The following is a 16,690-nucleotide window of genomic DNA, read 5'->3' on the forward strand; positions in this document are numbered from 1 at the left end:
TTCCAGACTACCGCAATAAAGCGAGTCGCCAGTATTTTTTGGGTTTCCTGTAAAAGTTATGCTTACACTATTCTGTAGTATATTAAGTGTGCAACATTATGTCTAAAAAACAATGTACTATACATGCCTTAATTAAAAAATACTTTATTGCTAAAAAATGCTAACCACCATCTGAGCCTTCAGAGAGTTGTAATCTTTCTCCTGGTGGAGCATCTTGACTCGCTCTTAATGGCTGCCGACTGATCAGGGCCGAGGTTGCTGAAAATTGGAGCGGCTGTGGCAATTTCTTTTTTTCCCCCCACTTTTTTCTTTAATTAATTTTTTTCTTTTCTTTTTTTTTTTTTATCCTCACCCGAGGACATTTTTCCATTTTTTTGCACAGATAGAGTGGGAGGGAGAGAGAAGAAGAGAGAGAGAGAGAGAAACATCGATGTGAAAGGGACACATCGAGTGGCTGCCACCCCCACGACCAACCAGGGCCGGGGACAAACTGCAACCGAGGTACATGCCCTTAGCAGGAACCGAACCCGGGTCTCTCCGGACCGCAGGCGGATGCTCTAACCGCTGAGCCAAACCGGCCAGGGCTAATTAATTAATTTTTGTTACAGATGTTTCTCCTTTTCCCCCCAGACACCCTCCTCCCTATTCCGCCCCCGACCCTGACAACGCAAGCATTGTTGTCTATGTCCACTGGTTACTCATACATGCATATAAGTTCTTTGATTTATCTCGTGCAATTTCTTTGAAAAGACAACAATGAAGTTTGCTGCATCGATTGACTCTTCCTTTCATGAACAATTTTTCTGTAGCATGCAATGCTCTTTGATGCATTTTAATACTATAAAAGTTCTTTCAAAATTGAAGTCAGTCCTCTCAAACCCTGCTAGGGTTTTATCAAGTCAGTTCATGTAATATTCTAAATCCTTTGCTGTCATTTGAATAATCTTCACATCTTCACCAGGAGTACACTCTGTCCACAAGAAGCCTTTAATCATTAGACTGCAGCAATTCAATCACTACTTCACATTTTCAGGTTTCATTTCTAATTCTAGTTCTTTGCCTTTTCCACATCCCCAGTTACTTCCTCCACTGAAGTCAAACCCCTCAAAGTCATCCATGAGGGTTAAAATCAACTTTTTTTTTTTTTAATCCTCACCCGAGGACATTTTTCCATTTTTTGTTCAGATAGAGTAGGAGGGAGAGAGAGGAAGAGAGAAACATCGTGAAAGGGACACATCGAGTGGCTGCCACCCGCACAACCAACCAGGGCCAGGGACAAACTGCAACTGAGGTACGTGCCCTTAGCGGGAACTGAACCCGGGTCTCTCTGGACCGCAGGCCAACGCTCTAACCGCTGAGCCAAACCGGCCAGGGCTAAAATCAACTTCTTTCAGACTCCTGTTAATGTTGATATTTTGACCTCTTCCCAGGAATCGTGAATGTTTGTATTTTTTTGTATCCAAAATGTGTTTATTGGGATGGTTCCCCACTCATCTTGATTCGAGGTGTGTTTAGTGCTGCTTCCTTCTGAAGGAGCATCCTTCTGTAAGCCTTGCTTTTCCTCCTGTTGGCTGACAGAGAACAGTGGAACAACCAACACACAAAACTACTGTCTGTGCATGGCTAAAGACGGTGGTGATTTTATAGCACCCTGGGCATTTTACATCCATGAAGTAGGAATTGGGGCTCTGCACCAGACACTTCTTGTGTTTCCTCTTCTCCTCTTCTGAAGGGGGATGAAGGAGATCCTTAGCGAGAGGCATGTTGTCTGGGAAGGTCGTCACCGCCGGAAAGGCTTAATGGTATCTAGAATGTTGAATCCTTTCCAGAAGGTTTTCAATTTACTTTGCCCAGATCCATCAGAGGAATGAATCACTATTTATGGCAGCTGCAGCTACAGCCTTACAACAGGTGTTTCTTTTTTTTCTTTTTAATGTTTTTATAGATTTTTCAGAGGAAGGGAGGGAGACAGAGAGAGAAGGAAACATCTATGAGAGAACTATCATCGATCAGCTGCCCCCTACACGCCCCCTACTGGGGATTGAGCCTGCAACCCAGGCATGTGCCCTGACCAAGAATCGAACCAGTGACCTCTTGGTGCATAGATCGATCTCAACCACCGAGCCACACCAGATGGGCATACAATAGGTATTTCTTAAATGTTAAGATGTGAAAGTCAAAATGACTCCTTGATCCATGGGCTGCAGAAAGGATGTTGTGTTAGCAGGCATGAAAACAATAATAATCTCGTTGTGCACTGTCAGTAATATTTTGAAAGAAACCTTTTTCTTTTTCTGAGCGATTGGCCTCCAATGGGCTTAAAATATTCAGTAAACCATGTTGTAAACAGATGTGCTGTCATCTAGGATTTGCTGTTCCATTCATAGAGCACAGACAGAGCAGCGTTAGAGTTAATTATTAAGGGCCCTATTTTCAGATGGTAAGTGAGCACTGGCTTCTACTTAAAGTCACAGCTGCATTAGCCCCTAACAAGAGAGGCAGCCTGTCCTTTGAAGCTTTGAAGCCAAGCACTGACTTCTCCTCTCTAAGTATGAGAGTAACAGATGGCATCTTCTTTCAGTGTAAGGCTGTTCTATCTACACTGAAAATCTGTTGGTGTAGCCACCTTCATTAATTATCTTAGCTAGATCTTCTGGGTAACTTGCTGCAGATTCTATATCAGCACCTGCTACTTCACCTTGTATTTTTATGTCATAAAAATGGCTTCTTTTTTTAAACCTCACGAACCAACCCCTATTAGCTTCAAACTTTTCTTGTGCAGCTTCCTAATGTCTCTCAGCTTTCAGGGAATTGAAGAGAATTGGGGCCTTGCTCTGGATTAGATTTTGGCTTAAGGGAATGTTGTGGCTGGTTTGATCTTCTATCCAAACTATAATTTTCTCCGTATCAGTAATAAGACTGTTTGCTCTCTTATAATTTGTTCATTTTTTAAAAAATAAATGTTTTTATTAATTTTCAGAAAGAGAGGGAGAGACAGAGAGAGAGAGATATAAAAATATCGATGTGAGAGAGAAACATTGATTGGCTGGCTGCCTCCTGCACAGCCACCACTGGGGATCGAGCCCACAATCCAGGCATGTGCCCTGACCAGGAACTGAACCAGGACCTGCCCTGGCCGGTTTGGCTCAGTGGTTAGAGAGTCGGCCTGCGGTCCAGAGAGACTCGGGTTCGGGCCCCGCTAAGGACATGTACCTCGGTTGCAGTTTGTCCCCGGCCCTGGTTGGTCGTGTGGGTGGCAGCCTCTCGATGTGTCCCTTTCACGTTGATGTTTCTCTCTCTCTCTCTCCCTCCCTCTCACTCTATCTGAACAAAATATCAAAAAATGTCCTCGGGTGAGGATGGAAAAAAAAAAAGAACTTTTCCTTTGCATTCACAATTTGGCTAATTGTTTGGTGCAAGAGGCCTAACTTTTGGCCTATCTCAGTTTCTGGCTTCCGATATGCCTTCTTCACCAAGCTTAATCATTTCTAGTTTATGATTTAAAGTGAGAGACCTGTGACTCTTCCTTTCACTTGAACACTTAAGAAGTAACTGAAGGGTTATTAACTAGCCTAATTTCAATATTTTTGTGTCTTAGGGAAAGGGAGACCTGAGATGGTGGGGGAAGGGAACAGCTGGTTGGCAGAGCAATCAGAATACACACAACCTTTTGGGATTAAGGTCTCTGTTTCATATGGGTGTGGCTTGTGTTGCTCCAAGACAATTAAAATAGTAACACTGAAGATCACTGATGACAGATCACCATAAAAAATAGAGCAATAATGAAAATGTTTGAAATATTGTGACAATTATCAAAATGATACACAGCAACATGAAATGAACAAATGCTATTGGAAAAATGCCACTCACTAGGTATGTAATCCTGGATCTCAGCCTGTTTGGCTCAATTTCTTTTTTTAAAAAAATATTTTATTTATTAATTTTTTATTCTCACCCAAGGACATTTTTTGCATTAATCTTCAGATAGAGCGGGAGGGACAGAGGGTGGTAGGGAGAGAGAGAGAAACATCGATGTGAGAGACATATCAAGTGGTTGCCACCCACACAACCCCTACTGGGGCTGGGGACAAACTGCAACCCAGGTACATGCCCTTAGTGGGAAGCGAATCCAGGACTCCCTGGTCTGCAGGTCGACGCTCTAACCGCTGCGCCAAACTGGCCAGGGCCTCAATTTCTCTCTCTTTTTTTTTTTATTGATTTTTTTAGAGAGAGAAAGGAAGAGAGAGAGAACCATCGATGTGAGAGAGAAACATTGATCAGCTGCCTCCTGCACATCTCTCACCGGGGATTGAGCCCACAACCCAGGCATGTGCTCTGACTGGTAACCGAACTGGGACCTCTCAGTCCTTGGGAGGATGCTCAATCCACTGAGCCACACCAGCTAGGCTGGCTCAATTTCTTTATCTGTGAAATGGAGGAATTTGAGGATTACAAACACAGCCTATGTGGAAATACCTAACACTGACCCCGGCTGATTTTATGTGCTCGGTAAATACTCATGTGATCTCTAGTTCTTATTTGTTACATAATGTTATACAGACAAATCACAAAGTTCTTAAAACACTGGAAAGCTTATCCCCTAACACTGGATGGAGCTTCTCTGACTGCACTCCAGTCTTATCCATAGGTACTGCCATTCAGTGCTTACAGAATGTTGTCCCCTGCTGTTCTCAAAATGCAAACTTGTATTACAACTATCGTTCTCTCTGTTGCCTTTTCTGTAAACACTCTGGCTAATTAGTGCAAAATGAAGAGGCTCGAGTTTGCCGGGCTGTTAATGGAAAGAGCTTTTGACCCTCCTACCAAGGCCTGCAAGTGGAAGAAGCTCAACTCCAAGTTGTCCTTTAAAAAGACAACGGCAGCCCTGGCCGATCTGGCTCAGTAGTTAGAGCATAGGCCCGCAGACCAAAGGGTCTTGGGTTTAATTCCCAGTCAAGGGCACATACCCGGGGTGCAGGTTTGATCCCTGGCCTCGGTCGGTCATGCAAGAGGCAACCAATCGATGTGTCTCTCTCATATCGATGTGTGTCTCTCTCTTTCTCCCTCCCTTTCACTCTATCTAAAATTCAATGGAGCCCTGGCCGGTTTGGCTCAGTGGTTAGAGCGCCGGCCTGCGGTCCAGAAAGACCCGGGTTCAGTTCCCACTAAGGGCACGTACCTCGGTTGCAGTTTGTCCCCGACCATGGTTGGGTCGTGCGGGAGGCAGCCACTCGATGTGTCCCTTTCACGCTGATGTTTTTTTCCTCTCTCTCTCTCTCCTTCCCACTCTATCTGAACAAAAAATGGGAAAATGTCCTCAGGTGAGGATAAAAAAAACAAACAAAAATAAAAATCAATGGAAAAATATTTCAGGTGAGGATTAAACAAAAAAGAGTGGTATTGGCATAAAGATAAGACACACAGACCAATAGAATAGAAGAATATAGCCCAGAAATAAACCCTCATTTATATGGTCAAATTATTTTCAACAAGGGTGGAAAAGGCCATCTCTTCAGTAAATGGTGTTGGAAAAACTGGATATTTACATGCAAAAGAATGAAGTTGGACTCTTACCCATTACTATACACAGAATTTAATTCAAAATGGATCAAAAACTTAAATGTAATATACCGAAAGCTGTAAAACTCTTAGAAGAAAACATAGGACAAAATCTTTACTACATTGAACCTGGAATGATTTATTGGCTATAACACCAAAGGAACAAAAGGAAAAATAAAATTAAAAAATAAACAAATAGAGCCCTGGCCGGTTTGGCTCAGCGGTTAGAGTGTCAGCCCGAGGACCAGAGAGTCCTGGGTTCGGTTTCCACTAAGGGCACAAACCTCGGTTGCAGTCTGTCCCTGGCCCCCATTGGGTGGCAACCACTCAATGTGTCTCTCTTATATCAATGTTTCTCTCTCTTTCTTCCTCCCTCTCCCCCTCTGGCTCTGTCTGAAGATAAATGCAAAAATGTCCTCGGGTGAAGATAAAATAAATAAACAAACAAACAAGCAAATAGAACTTCATGAAAACTTTACAAATAGGCACACACAAAGTACTGTCAACAAAGTAAAAATGCAAAGTATTACCATCCAGAAGACATAGAGAACTTCTAAAACTCAAAAGTAACAATACACAGTATAATTTGGCAAATCAGTCAATATTTATGAATAAGCACAACTGAATTGAATTTCTCAGAAATTACCGCTCATGTAAAGTAGCACAGCACGGGTCAGGAACTGCAAAGGGTTTGGGGTTTTTCTTACTCGCAAGCTAGCAGGCAAGTTAGTGTTGGCAGAAGACATGAGGCTCCCACAAGACACAAAGGTCGTTATTACGGCAATACCAGTTGTTAGTGTATTAGCATTTTCTTTTTAAATGTTTTTATTTTTTAGAGAGAGAAATAGAAACATCGATGTGAGAGAGAAACATCAAACATTGACCAGATGCCTCTTGCACACCCTCTAGTGGGGATCGAGCCCAAAACCTGGGCATGTGCCCTGACCGGGAATCGAACCAGGACCTCTCAGTCCATGGGACGAGCTCAATCCACTGAGCCACACCGGCCCGGCTGTGTATGAGCATTTTTTGTGCTAGTTCCTTGAGCCCAATTCCCACAAGCATGCCTGCCCCTTTGCCCAGAGGATGGCACTATTTCTATTCCCCAAGGCTATTCCAACATCCTTGCAAAGGTTGTTCAAAATAATCAGCACCTTTGCTCATAGGAGGTGCAGAAAGTGAGGCCCAGGAAACATTGTCTCCCTACACTTCACAGAACCTAGGGTCTCTCAGTTGCCAACTCTGTGATGTGGCCAATTTTATTACCTTCTTCAAACCTCTGCTTCATCATCTCTACTCTAGTGATACTAACAGCTTGACAGAGTGGTTGTGAAGCGTACATGGAGGTCTACAATCTACACAAAGTGGAAAGAGGGTGTGGCACAGTGGAAGCACTCAGCAGAGTTTATCCAGCAGTATTACAAGGCCTAGAAAAGCCGCTCAACCTTTGCATGCTGTGAGGGGTTTGGGGTTAGGCCCCAGGACCTAAATTTGAGAGAAATTCAGAGCCACCAATGTAGGCAGACCTCAACTGCCAACAACTGCCAACAGGACTGTTACTGAATGAGCGGTGTGAAATGAACACCTTGGAAATGTGGGAGTCAGTCATAATCCAGGGCATGAAGAGACGACACTAGACTTATATGAGTCAACTGACTGCATTGTAACACCTGAAAGAACGAAAATGCTAGACAAAGGAAGGATGGAAGAAGGGGAAGGAGCCCTGGCCGGTTTGGCTCAGCGGTTAGAGCGTCGGCCTGCGGTCCGGAGAGACCCGGGTTCAGTTCCCGCTAAGGGCATGTACTTTGGTTGCAGTTTGTCCCCGGCCCTGGTTGGTCGTGCGGGTGGCAGCCACTCGATGTGTCCCTTCACGTCGATGTTTCTGTCTCTCTCTCCCTTCCTCTCTCTCCCTCCCACTCTATCTGTACAAAAAATGGAAAAATATCCTCGGGTGAGGATAAAAAAAAAAAGAAGGGGAAGGACAGTGAGCAAATACAAGCGCAGATCATCAGGGGACAGACAGAAAGCTATATAATGGAAATCAAGGGGAGGTTTAGGATTTATCTTTTATAATTAATGTCTTCTCTAGGCTTCTCCCGCACACACGGTTTGTTCTACTTTATCGGGGCATCTACTATTTTTTGCCTTGGGTTAAAATGCATTACTAAGCACAACTTCACCTCCCGAGACAGGAGGTGACATCGGTCTGAGCAGCAAGCACTGTCCCCTAGCAGCCGCCTGGGGAGGCTCGTGGCATCCCACGCTCCTTGGTGCAGCTCACGTGACCTTGCTCGGGGCCTGCGCAGGCCTTGGTTGGAAGCCCGGGGTTAGAAGCCTGGGGTTGTTGGAAGCTCTTGGTTCCCAGTCACCCCGCAAGAGGGAAGAAAGGAGCCGGCGGTTGAAGGCATCCAGAGTGGGGCCCCAGCAACTGGGATGGGCCTTCTTCCTCCACCTGCAGGAGGGCCCAGTGGGCCTCCTCGCCCAGCCTGGGACCCCCACCTCCAGCCAGTACCCTTTATCCGGAGGAGATGGACGACGCCGACGACGCCAGTTACTGCACGGAAAGCAGCTTCAGGAGCCACAGCACCTACAGCAGCACCCCAGGTACCACCCAGCCCAGTGCCGCAGACTCCTTCCCACTCCTCTGCCTCCCCCATGCTCACCCGCTCTGGTCTCCCCCACCCCCACTTCTCCCCATAGAGGGGAAATGCGACGTTACCTCAAGTGACAAAAACACTAGATTTACCAGAGGAAAGAGGCTCATTGTTCAGAATGGAGATTGCATTGTTGCAGTTTGCAGGCCACACGCTGGCTCGCTCCCTCTCTCTCCCACAACCTTCTCATTTGCTTCTCCCACATTTGTGCCAGTGCAGTGTCTCTGTGGGGCAGGGCCAGACTTTGGCTCTGTTGCATTCATTTGTCTCCCCTTGTGTTGGTTTGGTTTTTTGGAATGAAAGAAGCCTCTTGTTTTGCAGACCTCTCTGCATTTCTAATGTGGTTTCTTTTAGATTTTTATTATATATCTGTTTCTTAAAAGGGAACTGAGGATTTAGACAGGTCACACACACACACACACATGCACGCATGCTGCTCTTCACACCCCTAGCTCTGTGGTTTTAAAATTATGTTGAGGAAATGGATCAGTTTGGGTTATGTCAACATATGAAATATTCAAACCTGTGGAAAATTATTGTGAGTTTTTGAGCCAAATGGACCACAATTGCTGGGAAGCAAAATCTCAACGGATTGAGAACATGCTCCAGAGAATGGCAGTTTTACACCTTACTTTATATTACAATCACAAGAGAAGGTGTAAGTGGCTTACATGAAATCCACTGGTGATGTATTAGGGAGGCGGGAGAAAGCAACGCAGGGAAACACCTCTGGGATTGGATAAAAAGCAAAATGATGGACATTTCTTTTACATAGGTGGGTGCAGGGTAGTTAACAGTCGACAAATAATTCAGTAACAATGAGGAGATTTGGTCTCTGCTCTGGTGAGGTACCTGCACTTTGACATTCCAAAGTAACAGACAGGCTCAGTTACAGTGATAATTGACCTTTTTCGGGGAAGATTCCAGCCTAGGGCATGACAACCTAGCATAAACTACTTTTAGTTAAAAAGTTTTAATTTCAGACCATCCTTTGTGGTTATTTTAGGTCTCTGGGTTTGTAAGGATGCCACACAGCCCTCCTCTGAGCTTGTCAGGTTTAGTATGTGTCCCCTTTTTGTCCATAGTTGAGGGGAGCCTTATCAGGTTCTGTGTTTTCATTCTTTAAAAAAAAAATTTTTTTTTTTATCCTCATCCGAGGACATATTTCCATTTTTTATTCAGATAGAGCGGGAAGGAGAGAGAGGAAGAGAGAGAAACACCAATGTGAAAGGGACACATCGAGTGGCCGCCACCCACACAACCCAACCAGGGCCAGGGACAAACTGTAGCCAAGGTACATGCCCTTAGCGGGCACCAAACCCGGGTCTCTGTGGACCGCAGGCTGACGCTCTAACCGCTGAGCCAAGCTGGCCAGGGCTGTGATTTCATTCTTGAGTGCTAATGAGCTCCTGCCACAGTTGTGGTGAATGGCTGATTAAAAAGCAAAGCAGCTCCGACCAGTTCCCCAGTGGTTAGAGCATATGCCCGAGGACTGAAGGGTGTTGTGTTCAATTTCCGGTCGAGGGCACATACCTGGGATGCAGATTCGATCTCTGGCCCTGGTTGAGGTCGTGTGGTAGGCAACCAATCAATGTGTGTCTCTCACATCAATGTTTCTTTCTCTCTGTCTCTCCCCCGCCCCCCTCCTTCCACTCTATCTAGAAAATCAATGGAAAAGTATCCTCAGAATTATCCTGAGAATTAACAACAATAACAAAAGACAATGGGAGGGGTAGGCATGGAGCTGCTGGGAAAACTGAAACCAGGGTCTCAGCCAAGAGCGGTCTCAGTCCCTGGAGCTGTCAACTGTGCACCTAGGTTTACCCAAGCCTTCTGCAGCCACGTTGGAGGGCTGGCTCCCTTGAGTCTGGGAAAAGCCCACCCAGCCAGGGAGGTTCTGATTGGCTCTGTGGAGTCATATGCTACAGCGGTGGCCAAGTTGTGTGATGGCAGTTGGGGAGGACTGCTGTATCATGTGGTTAGACAAGGAGAAAACTGTCCCCCCAACCAACGCCAAATTACTAACATGTTTAAAGAAAAAAAAGCCTTGCCCTCTTAAATACCCTCTTAAATAATATGTAACATAATATAATATAGCAGCATATGACATACAAAACCTGTTAAATTTTGGTACGAGCTTTCCACCAATTTTATCTGTATACCCAAAATACAATTTATGTTCATGTATATTGTGTATGTACACTACACACTCATACAAACATTTTTGAATCTTGTTATGGTACTTAGTATTTCAGCAAAAGGATACTTCTGTCTTTGCCCTGGCCGGTTTGGCTCAGTGGTCAGAGCGTCAGCCTGCGGTCCGGAGAGACCCGTGTTCAGTTCCCACTAAGGGCATGTACCTCGGTTGCAGTTTGTCCCCAGCCCTGGTTGGTCGTGTGGGTGGCAGCCACTCGATGTGTCTCTTTCACATCGATGTTTCTCCCTCTCTCTCTCTTCCTCTTTCTCCCTTCCTCTCTCTCCCTCCCACTCTATCTGTACAAAAAATGAAAAAATGTCCTCGGGTAAGGATAAAAAAAAAGGATACTTCTGTCTTTAATATGCTATTCCATGTGATATACTATATTTCATTTACTCCTTCCCTAGCTGTCACTAGTCTTTAATTCGTAAACACAATTTCTTAATTATAAATAATGTCATGTTGAACATACTGTTATACCAATCTTTGTAGACACTATTGAGAAATGAAAATGGCATCTTGCCTTTTTATTCTTTTATTACTTATTTTTTTATTGATTTTTAGAGAGAGGAAGGGAGAGGGAGACAGAAACATCGATGAGAGAGAACATCAATTGGCCACCTTCTGCATGCCCCACACACACACACTGGGGATTTGGCCCACAACCCTGGCATATGCCCTGACTGGGAATTGAACTGGAGATCTCTTGGTGCATAGGTAGACGCTCAATCACTAGGCCTCACCGGCAGGGTAGGCAATCTTGCTTTTTTAAGTTGCTAGTGATTTTCAACATTTTCTGTAGGCTTATTGGACGTTGGCTTATTGGACATTCGTGGATGCTGTTCACAGCCTTTATTGTCTTATCTATTCTGACCTTAGGTGCCTTAAAACTACTGGAGATTTTGTGTGTTTTTTCTCATTGGCTTATATAAGCTTCTCACGATACACACTATAGGTATCACTTCCCTTTTTGTTGTTCCTCTTAGATTTTATTGGGACCTCCACTCTGATCACAACTTCTCCCATTAAGGGTAAGTAACCCCTCTCCCAACTTCAAACAGCATAGATCAGTTTTGCCCTTGTTTTTGTATTTTATATCGGTGAAATCATATGGCATAAATTCCCTGGCATCTTTCTCGGTATATTAGTGAGTTCATCTGATCTTTCTCATTGCCATATAATACTCAGTTGTGTGTAGAAACCAAAATTTATCCATTCTCTCGCTAATGGGCATTTGGGTTTCCAGTTTGGGGTTAATTTGTGCTGCTATGAACAACTTAGCTTTTTTTTTTAATCCTCACCCAAGCATATTTTTCCATTGATTTTCAGATAGAGTGGGAAGGAGGTAGAAAGAGAGAAACATCGATGTGAGAGAGACACACTGACTAGTTGCCTCCCGCACAACCCAACCAGGGCCAGGAATCGAACTGCAACTGAGGTACGTGCCCTTGACCGGAATTGAACCTGCAACTCTTTGGTCCTCAGGCCGTCGCTCTAACCACTGAGCAAAACTGGCCAGGGCCAACTTTGCTTTTTTAAGAATGTAGTTTAACTTAATATGAGAAAGAAGGTAGTTCTTTGAATACAGAATATTGTATTAGCTTTATTAGTATATCTTAACTGTCTCCTAAGTTTTATTCAAAATGTAAATCTCTAACATTCTATACTATTAAAAGTGAATATAAACTGAGTATAAAGATACAAAAAAACATAGTTTAGGTTTCTATATTATCTACTTAATACAAAGGGGAAAAGGTAACCTGTCAGTGGGAAAATCTGGTAGACACCACCTGAACTAAGTGATCCAAGTGAGCATCACCATCCTCAAAAAAATTAAAACTAGAACTCCCAGATGACCCAGCAATTCCACTTCTAGCTGTCCAAAGAAAACAAAAATGCCCTGGCCAGTTTGGCTCAGCGGTTGGAGCGTCAGCCTGCGGTCCAGAGAGACCCGGGTTTGGTTCCCGCTAAGGGCACGTACCTCAGTTGCAGATTGTCCCCGGCCTTGGTTGGTCATGTGGATGGTGGCCACTCGATGTGTCCCTTTCACATCGATGTTTCTCTCTCTCTCTCTCTCTTCTTCCCACTCTATCTGAACAAAAAATGGGGGAAAAAAATGTCCTCGGGTGAGGATAAAAAAAAAAACAAAACACAAAGAAAACAAAAACACTAATTCAAAAAGATATATGCACCCCAATGTTCACTGTAGCATTATTTACAACAGCCAACATGGGGGAGAAATCTAAGTGTCTAACATTAGATGAATGGAGAAAGATGTGAGATTTGCATATGTGCGCACACACACAGGAGTATTACTCAGCCATAAAAAAAAACAATGAAATCTTGCTATTTGTGACAGCACTGATGGATGTAGCGGATATTATGCTAAGTAAAATAAGTCAGACCGAGAAGGACAAATACTGTATAGTTTCACTTATATGTGAAATCTAAAAAAATAAAGCAAAGAAGCAAACAAAACAAAACAGACTCATAGATACAGAGAACAAATTGATGGTTGCTGGGGAGGGGGGCAAAAAAGGTGAAGATGAATAAGAAGTACAAATTTCCAGTTATAAATGTCACAGGGATGTGACATACAGTCACAGAGAATATAGTCAACATCATAATAACCTTGTACAGTGTCAGATGGTTATCATGACCATTTCGTTAGGTATATAAATGTTGTATAACTATGCTGTATACCTGAAACTAATGTAATATGGTCTATAAACTGTATTTTAATTTTAAAAAGTCAGCATCACCAATAAGGAAACAAACTTGGACTTAACATGATACAATGGAAAGGACACATCATCCCCCACATAGTTTTCTTTCCAAAAACGTTTAACATGAATTGAATGGTTAAACATCAGACTAATTTAGACTACGGACATTTCACAAAACTGGCCAGGAGTCATTAAAAAGATGCAATACCATAAAAGACAAAAAGGCCCAGCAATTACTGTAGCTTAAAGAGACTCAAACAGACTTGGCGCCAAATTGGATACTGGACTTACAGCTGTTAAAAAAACAGCTGTAAAGGGCACTATTGGAGAAATCCAAACATGGACTGCATATTAGACAAAATAATTGTATCTGTTATATTTCCTGTATGTGAGACTAAGCTGTTGTGGTAATATGAAATGTCTTTGCTTTTAGCTGATACATGGTGAAGTATTTAGGTGGGAAATACCACATCTACAACTGCCTATAGCTTCAACCCCCCCCCCTCCCAGGAGGTAACACAAATGTGGCCAAATGTTAACAGCTGGTGCTTCTAGGTGAAGACTACATAGCTCCTCACTGCATTACATTTTTTTCAAGTTTTCCAATGGTTTGAGAAAGAGTACGATGCCAACGTCGTCCTGTGGGATTTGTTTCCCACTCCACGTTATGTCTCGAAGATGCACCCGTGCTAATGCATGTAGCTGAGGTCCATTCATTCACTGCTGCATTATCTTTCCTTGTGTGTCTGTATCTGTCATTTATCCGTATCTCCTTCTATGTGCATGTTTGTTTTGTTTTGGCTATTATAAACAGTGCTTCCAAGCTCTTTCGAAACCACCAGTGCTTTTATATATTCTCAGATCCTGCAGAAATGAGGTTATACCAGAAAATCCTTTCCTCAGTGACTAAGACTGGCTGCAAGGCTGTTTCCTGTTGAACTGCTACTCCACCAGGCTGGGCTGACTCTGGGTGTTGTCTCCACAGTTAGACAGATTCCCGGCCCTGAGCCTGAGATTCCAGAGCAGTCTGTTGCTTCCATCTTTCTCTTAATGGACTTAAAAATAGCCCCTAAAATGAAATCAGTGAACATTTAACTCTATTTACATTGCTCTCCATTTGGGGGATTGCTCTCAAAATACAAGCTTTGGGAAGGCAGGAGCCATGCCTGATTGTACACCAAGGTGTTCTCAGCACCAAATGCCATGCCTGGCCCATTGTCAGTGCTCAGGAGAACAAAAACAAAACTGAAAACAAAATAGTTAATTGAGCAAATGAATAAATAATTATCAGTGATCAGGCATGCGTCTTCACTAATGGTCATTGGTATGTGCATATTATTTTGTAAGATTGCCCTGTGGTCATGATAACTCCCTTCTTAGACATATTTCTGACATTAGCTGTATACTTGTTATTTACATTAGCCACAGACATTATCTGTCATGTTAAGGTATGTTAGTTTGCTTAGCTATATTTATTGTCGGGCATTTAGATGGTTTCCAATTTGTTTTGCAACCCCAAATAGCACTTCTATTAACTTTTCTTCTCTTTGGGATTAATGCCTCATGAATTCCCAGAAGTGGAATTATGAAGTCAAAGGCTATGAAGTCTTACATATCTAATTTCTGACATATTGTCTGAAAGACTGAATCCTGAAAGACTGAACCAATTTACGGTGCCTCAGTCACACATATTAACATCCTCCTAGCTCTGCCAAGATTGGGTTTCCTGTTTCGAAAGTTACTTCTTTAACTTCTAGTAATCTTTGCACTTTCTTTGTGACAGCTTGCCACCTGCTCTCAAATGTGATCAACTGTAAACCGAAATTAAAATTGTAAATTGTAATCCAGTTGTCCAATAACATATAAAAGATTCCTTTTCCCATTAGTGTGTTTTTTTCTGGTGTGTCTCACATTAACTTCTTACAACAGCTTAAGTCTACTGGAATTTATTTCAGTCCACTGGACTTTCTTCTGTTTATTCAGTGCCATATGTTTTTTATGATTGTGACATCATCTAAAACTCTGGAAGGATCACTCTCAGTGCCTTTCTACCGCAGAGAGAAAATTCTCATCACAAGTAAAAATATTTTGTAACTATGTGAGGTAACTGATGACTGACTGTTAACAACTTGTGGCAATCATTTCGTAATATATACAGATCAAATCATTATATTATGTACCTTAAACTAAAGTTGTATGTTGATTATATCTCAATAAAACGGGAGAGGGGGCAGGGCTCTTTGGAACACTTATCTGCTCCTTCTTTTCCTTCTCTCTCTCTTTATTTTTTTTGTTTCAATAAATATTTACTAAATGCCACTGTATCCAAGGCACTGTGCTGGGACCTGCGCAGGGACAAAGGGAGGAAGAGGCTCCAGCAGGTGGGTGACAGCGAGGAAATGCAAGCGGAGCTCTGGAAAGAAAGGTTCTCTGGGGGAACTCAGTGCCTCAGGTAAGAGCTGGGACTCGGAGACGGACCCGTGGGACAGGTGCCTGGGGGAGAGAAGAGCCGGAGCAGAGGCCTCACCGGGCAGACCTCAGGGTACCTGTGGGTGCTGGCAGGTAGTTCGGTTCGACTTGTGCAAGGGGTTGGAGAGAAAGGGCAGACCCTGACCATGAAAAGCTTCAAATTCTCAATTCAGAAGTTGCAGACTTGGTTCTATTGATGATTAAAGCTGCCCCTTAGGATGACAAATGTGGCCCTGGCCAGGCAGCTCAGTTGGTTAGAACATCGTGCGTGTTCAATCCCGGGTCAGGGCACATACAAGAAGCAACCAATGAACATGTAAATAAGTAGAACAACAAACTGATGTCTCTCACTCTCCCTTCCTCTCTCTCTAAAATCAATCAAAAAATTGAAAATAAAATTAGAGAGTTTAGACCTGATTTGATTAAGAAACAATGTCAGTAATTAGGATTTGTATGTTGAAGACTGTGTTTCTTCATACTTAAGTCCCTTGATATTCATGTTTACAATAGTAATAACTAAATATTATTTCCTAAGAAACTGCTATGTCTAGCTTTGTACCAAGCATGTATCTCATCCATATGTTATCTCATTTTTGGGTATTACAATACTCTACAAGGGGGTATTAATTTATTTTTCCCATTATACAAATGAAGGGACTGGAGCCTCTGCCCAAGGTCACACAGCTGGTGAGTGGCATTAATTATGGTCCCACTGCCCTGACCAGTTTGGCTCAGTGGTTAGAGTGTCGGCCTGTGGACCAATGAGTTTCGGGTTCGATTCCAGGCAAAGGCATTCCGGTTGCAGTTCATCCCCAGCCCTGGTTGCCGTCGTGCAGGAAACAGCCAGTCGACGTGGCTCTATCACATCAATGTTTCTGTCTGTCTGTCTCTCTCTCCCCCTCCCACCCACGCTATCTAATGATAAATAGAAAAGTATCCTTGGGTGAGGAACAAAAAAATAATAATAATAATTATGGTCCCACTGATCCCATCCTGAGTTACATTTCCAGAGGACTAAGAGTGAGGGGAATGTTCCCGGCCATGTGCACGCCTGCCTCAGTCTACACTGGGGAGCCTGGCATCTG

The 16,690-nt window shown here is 43.3% G+C and overlaps 2 protein-coding genes across 3 annotated transcripts in view; both read right to left on the reverse strand.

The window, feature by feature from the left end:
• MRC2 (mannose receptor C type 2) overlaps positions 1 to 16,690 on the reverse strand; it is a 64,540-nt gene that overhangs the window by 42,094 nt on the left and 5,756 nt on the right. The window lies entirely within an intron of this gene.
• LOC118634345 (40S ribosomal protein S27-like) lies at positions 1,456 to 1,789 on the reverse strand. The gene has a single exon (XM_036268805.1). It carries the CDS (start codon positions 1,761 to 1,763, stop codon positions 1,512 to 1,514), a length of 252 nt encoding a protein of 83 aa, XP_036124698.1. The 5' UTR covers positions 1,764 to 1,789; the 3' UTR covers positions 1,456 to 1,511.

The sequence above is a fragment of the Molossus molossus genome, unplaced genomic scaffold, assembly GCF_014108415.1.
Source record: "Molossus molossus isolate mMolMol1 unplaced genomic scaffold, mMolMol1.p scaffold_m16_p_19, whole genome shotgun sequence".
NCBI lineage: Eukaryota > Metazoa > Chordata > Mammalia > Chiroptera > Molossidae > Molossus > Molossus molossus.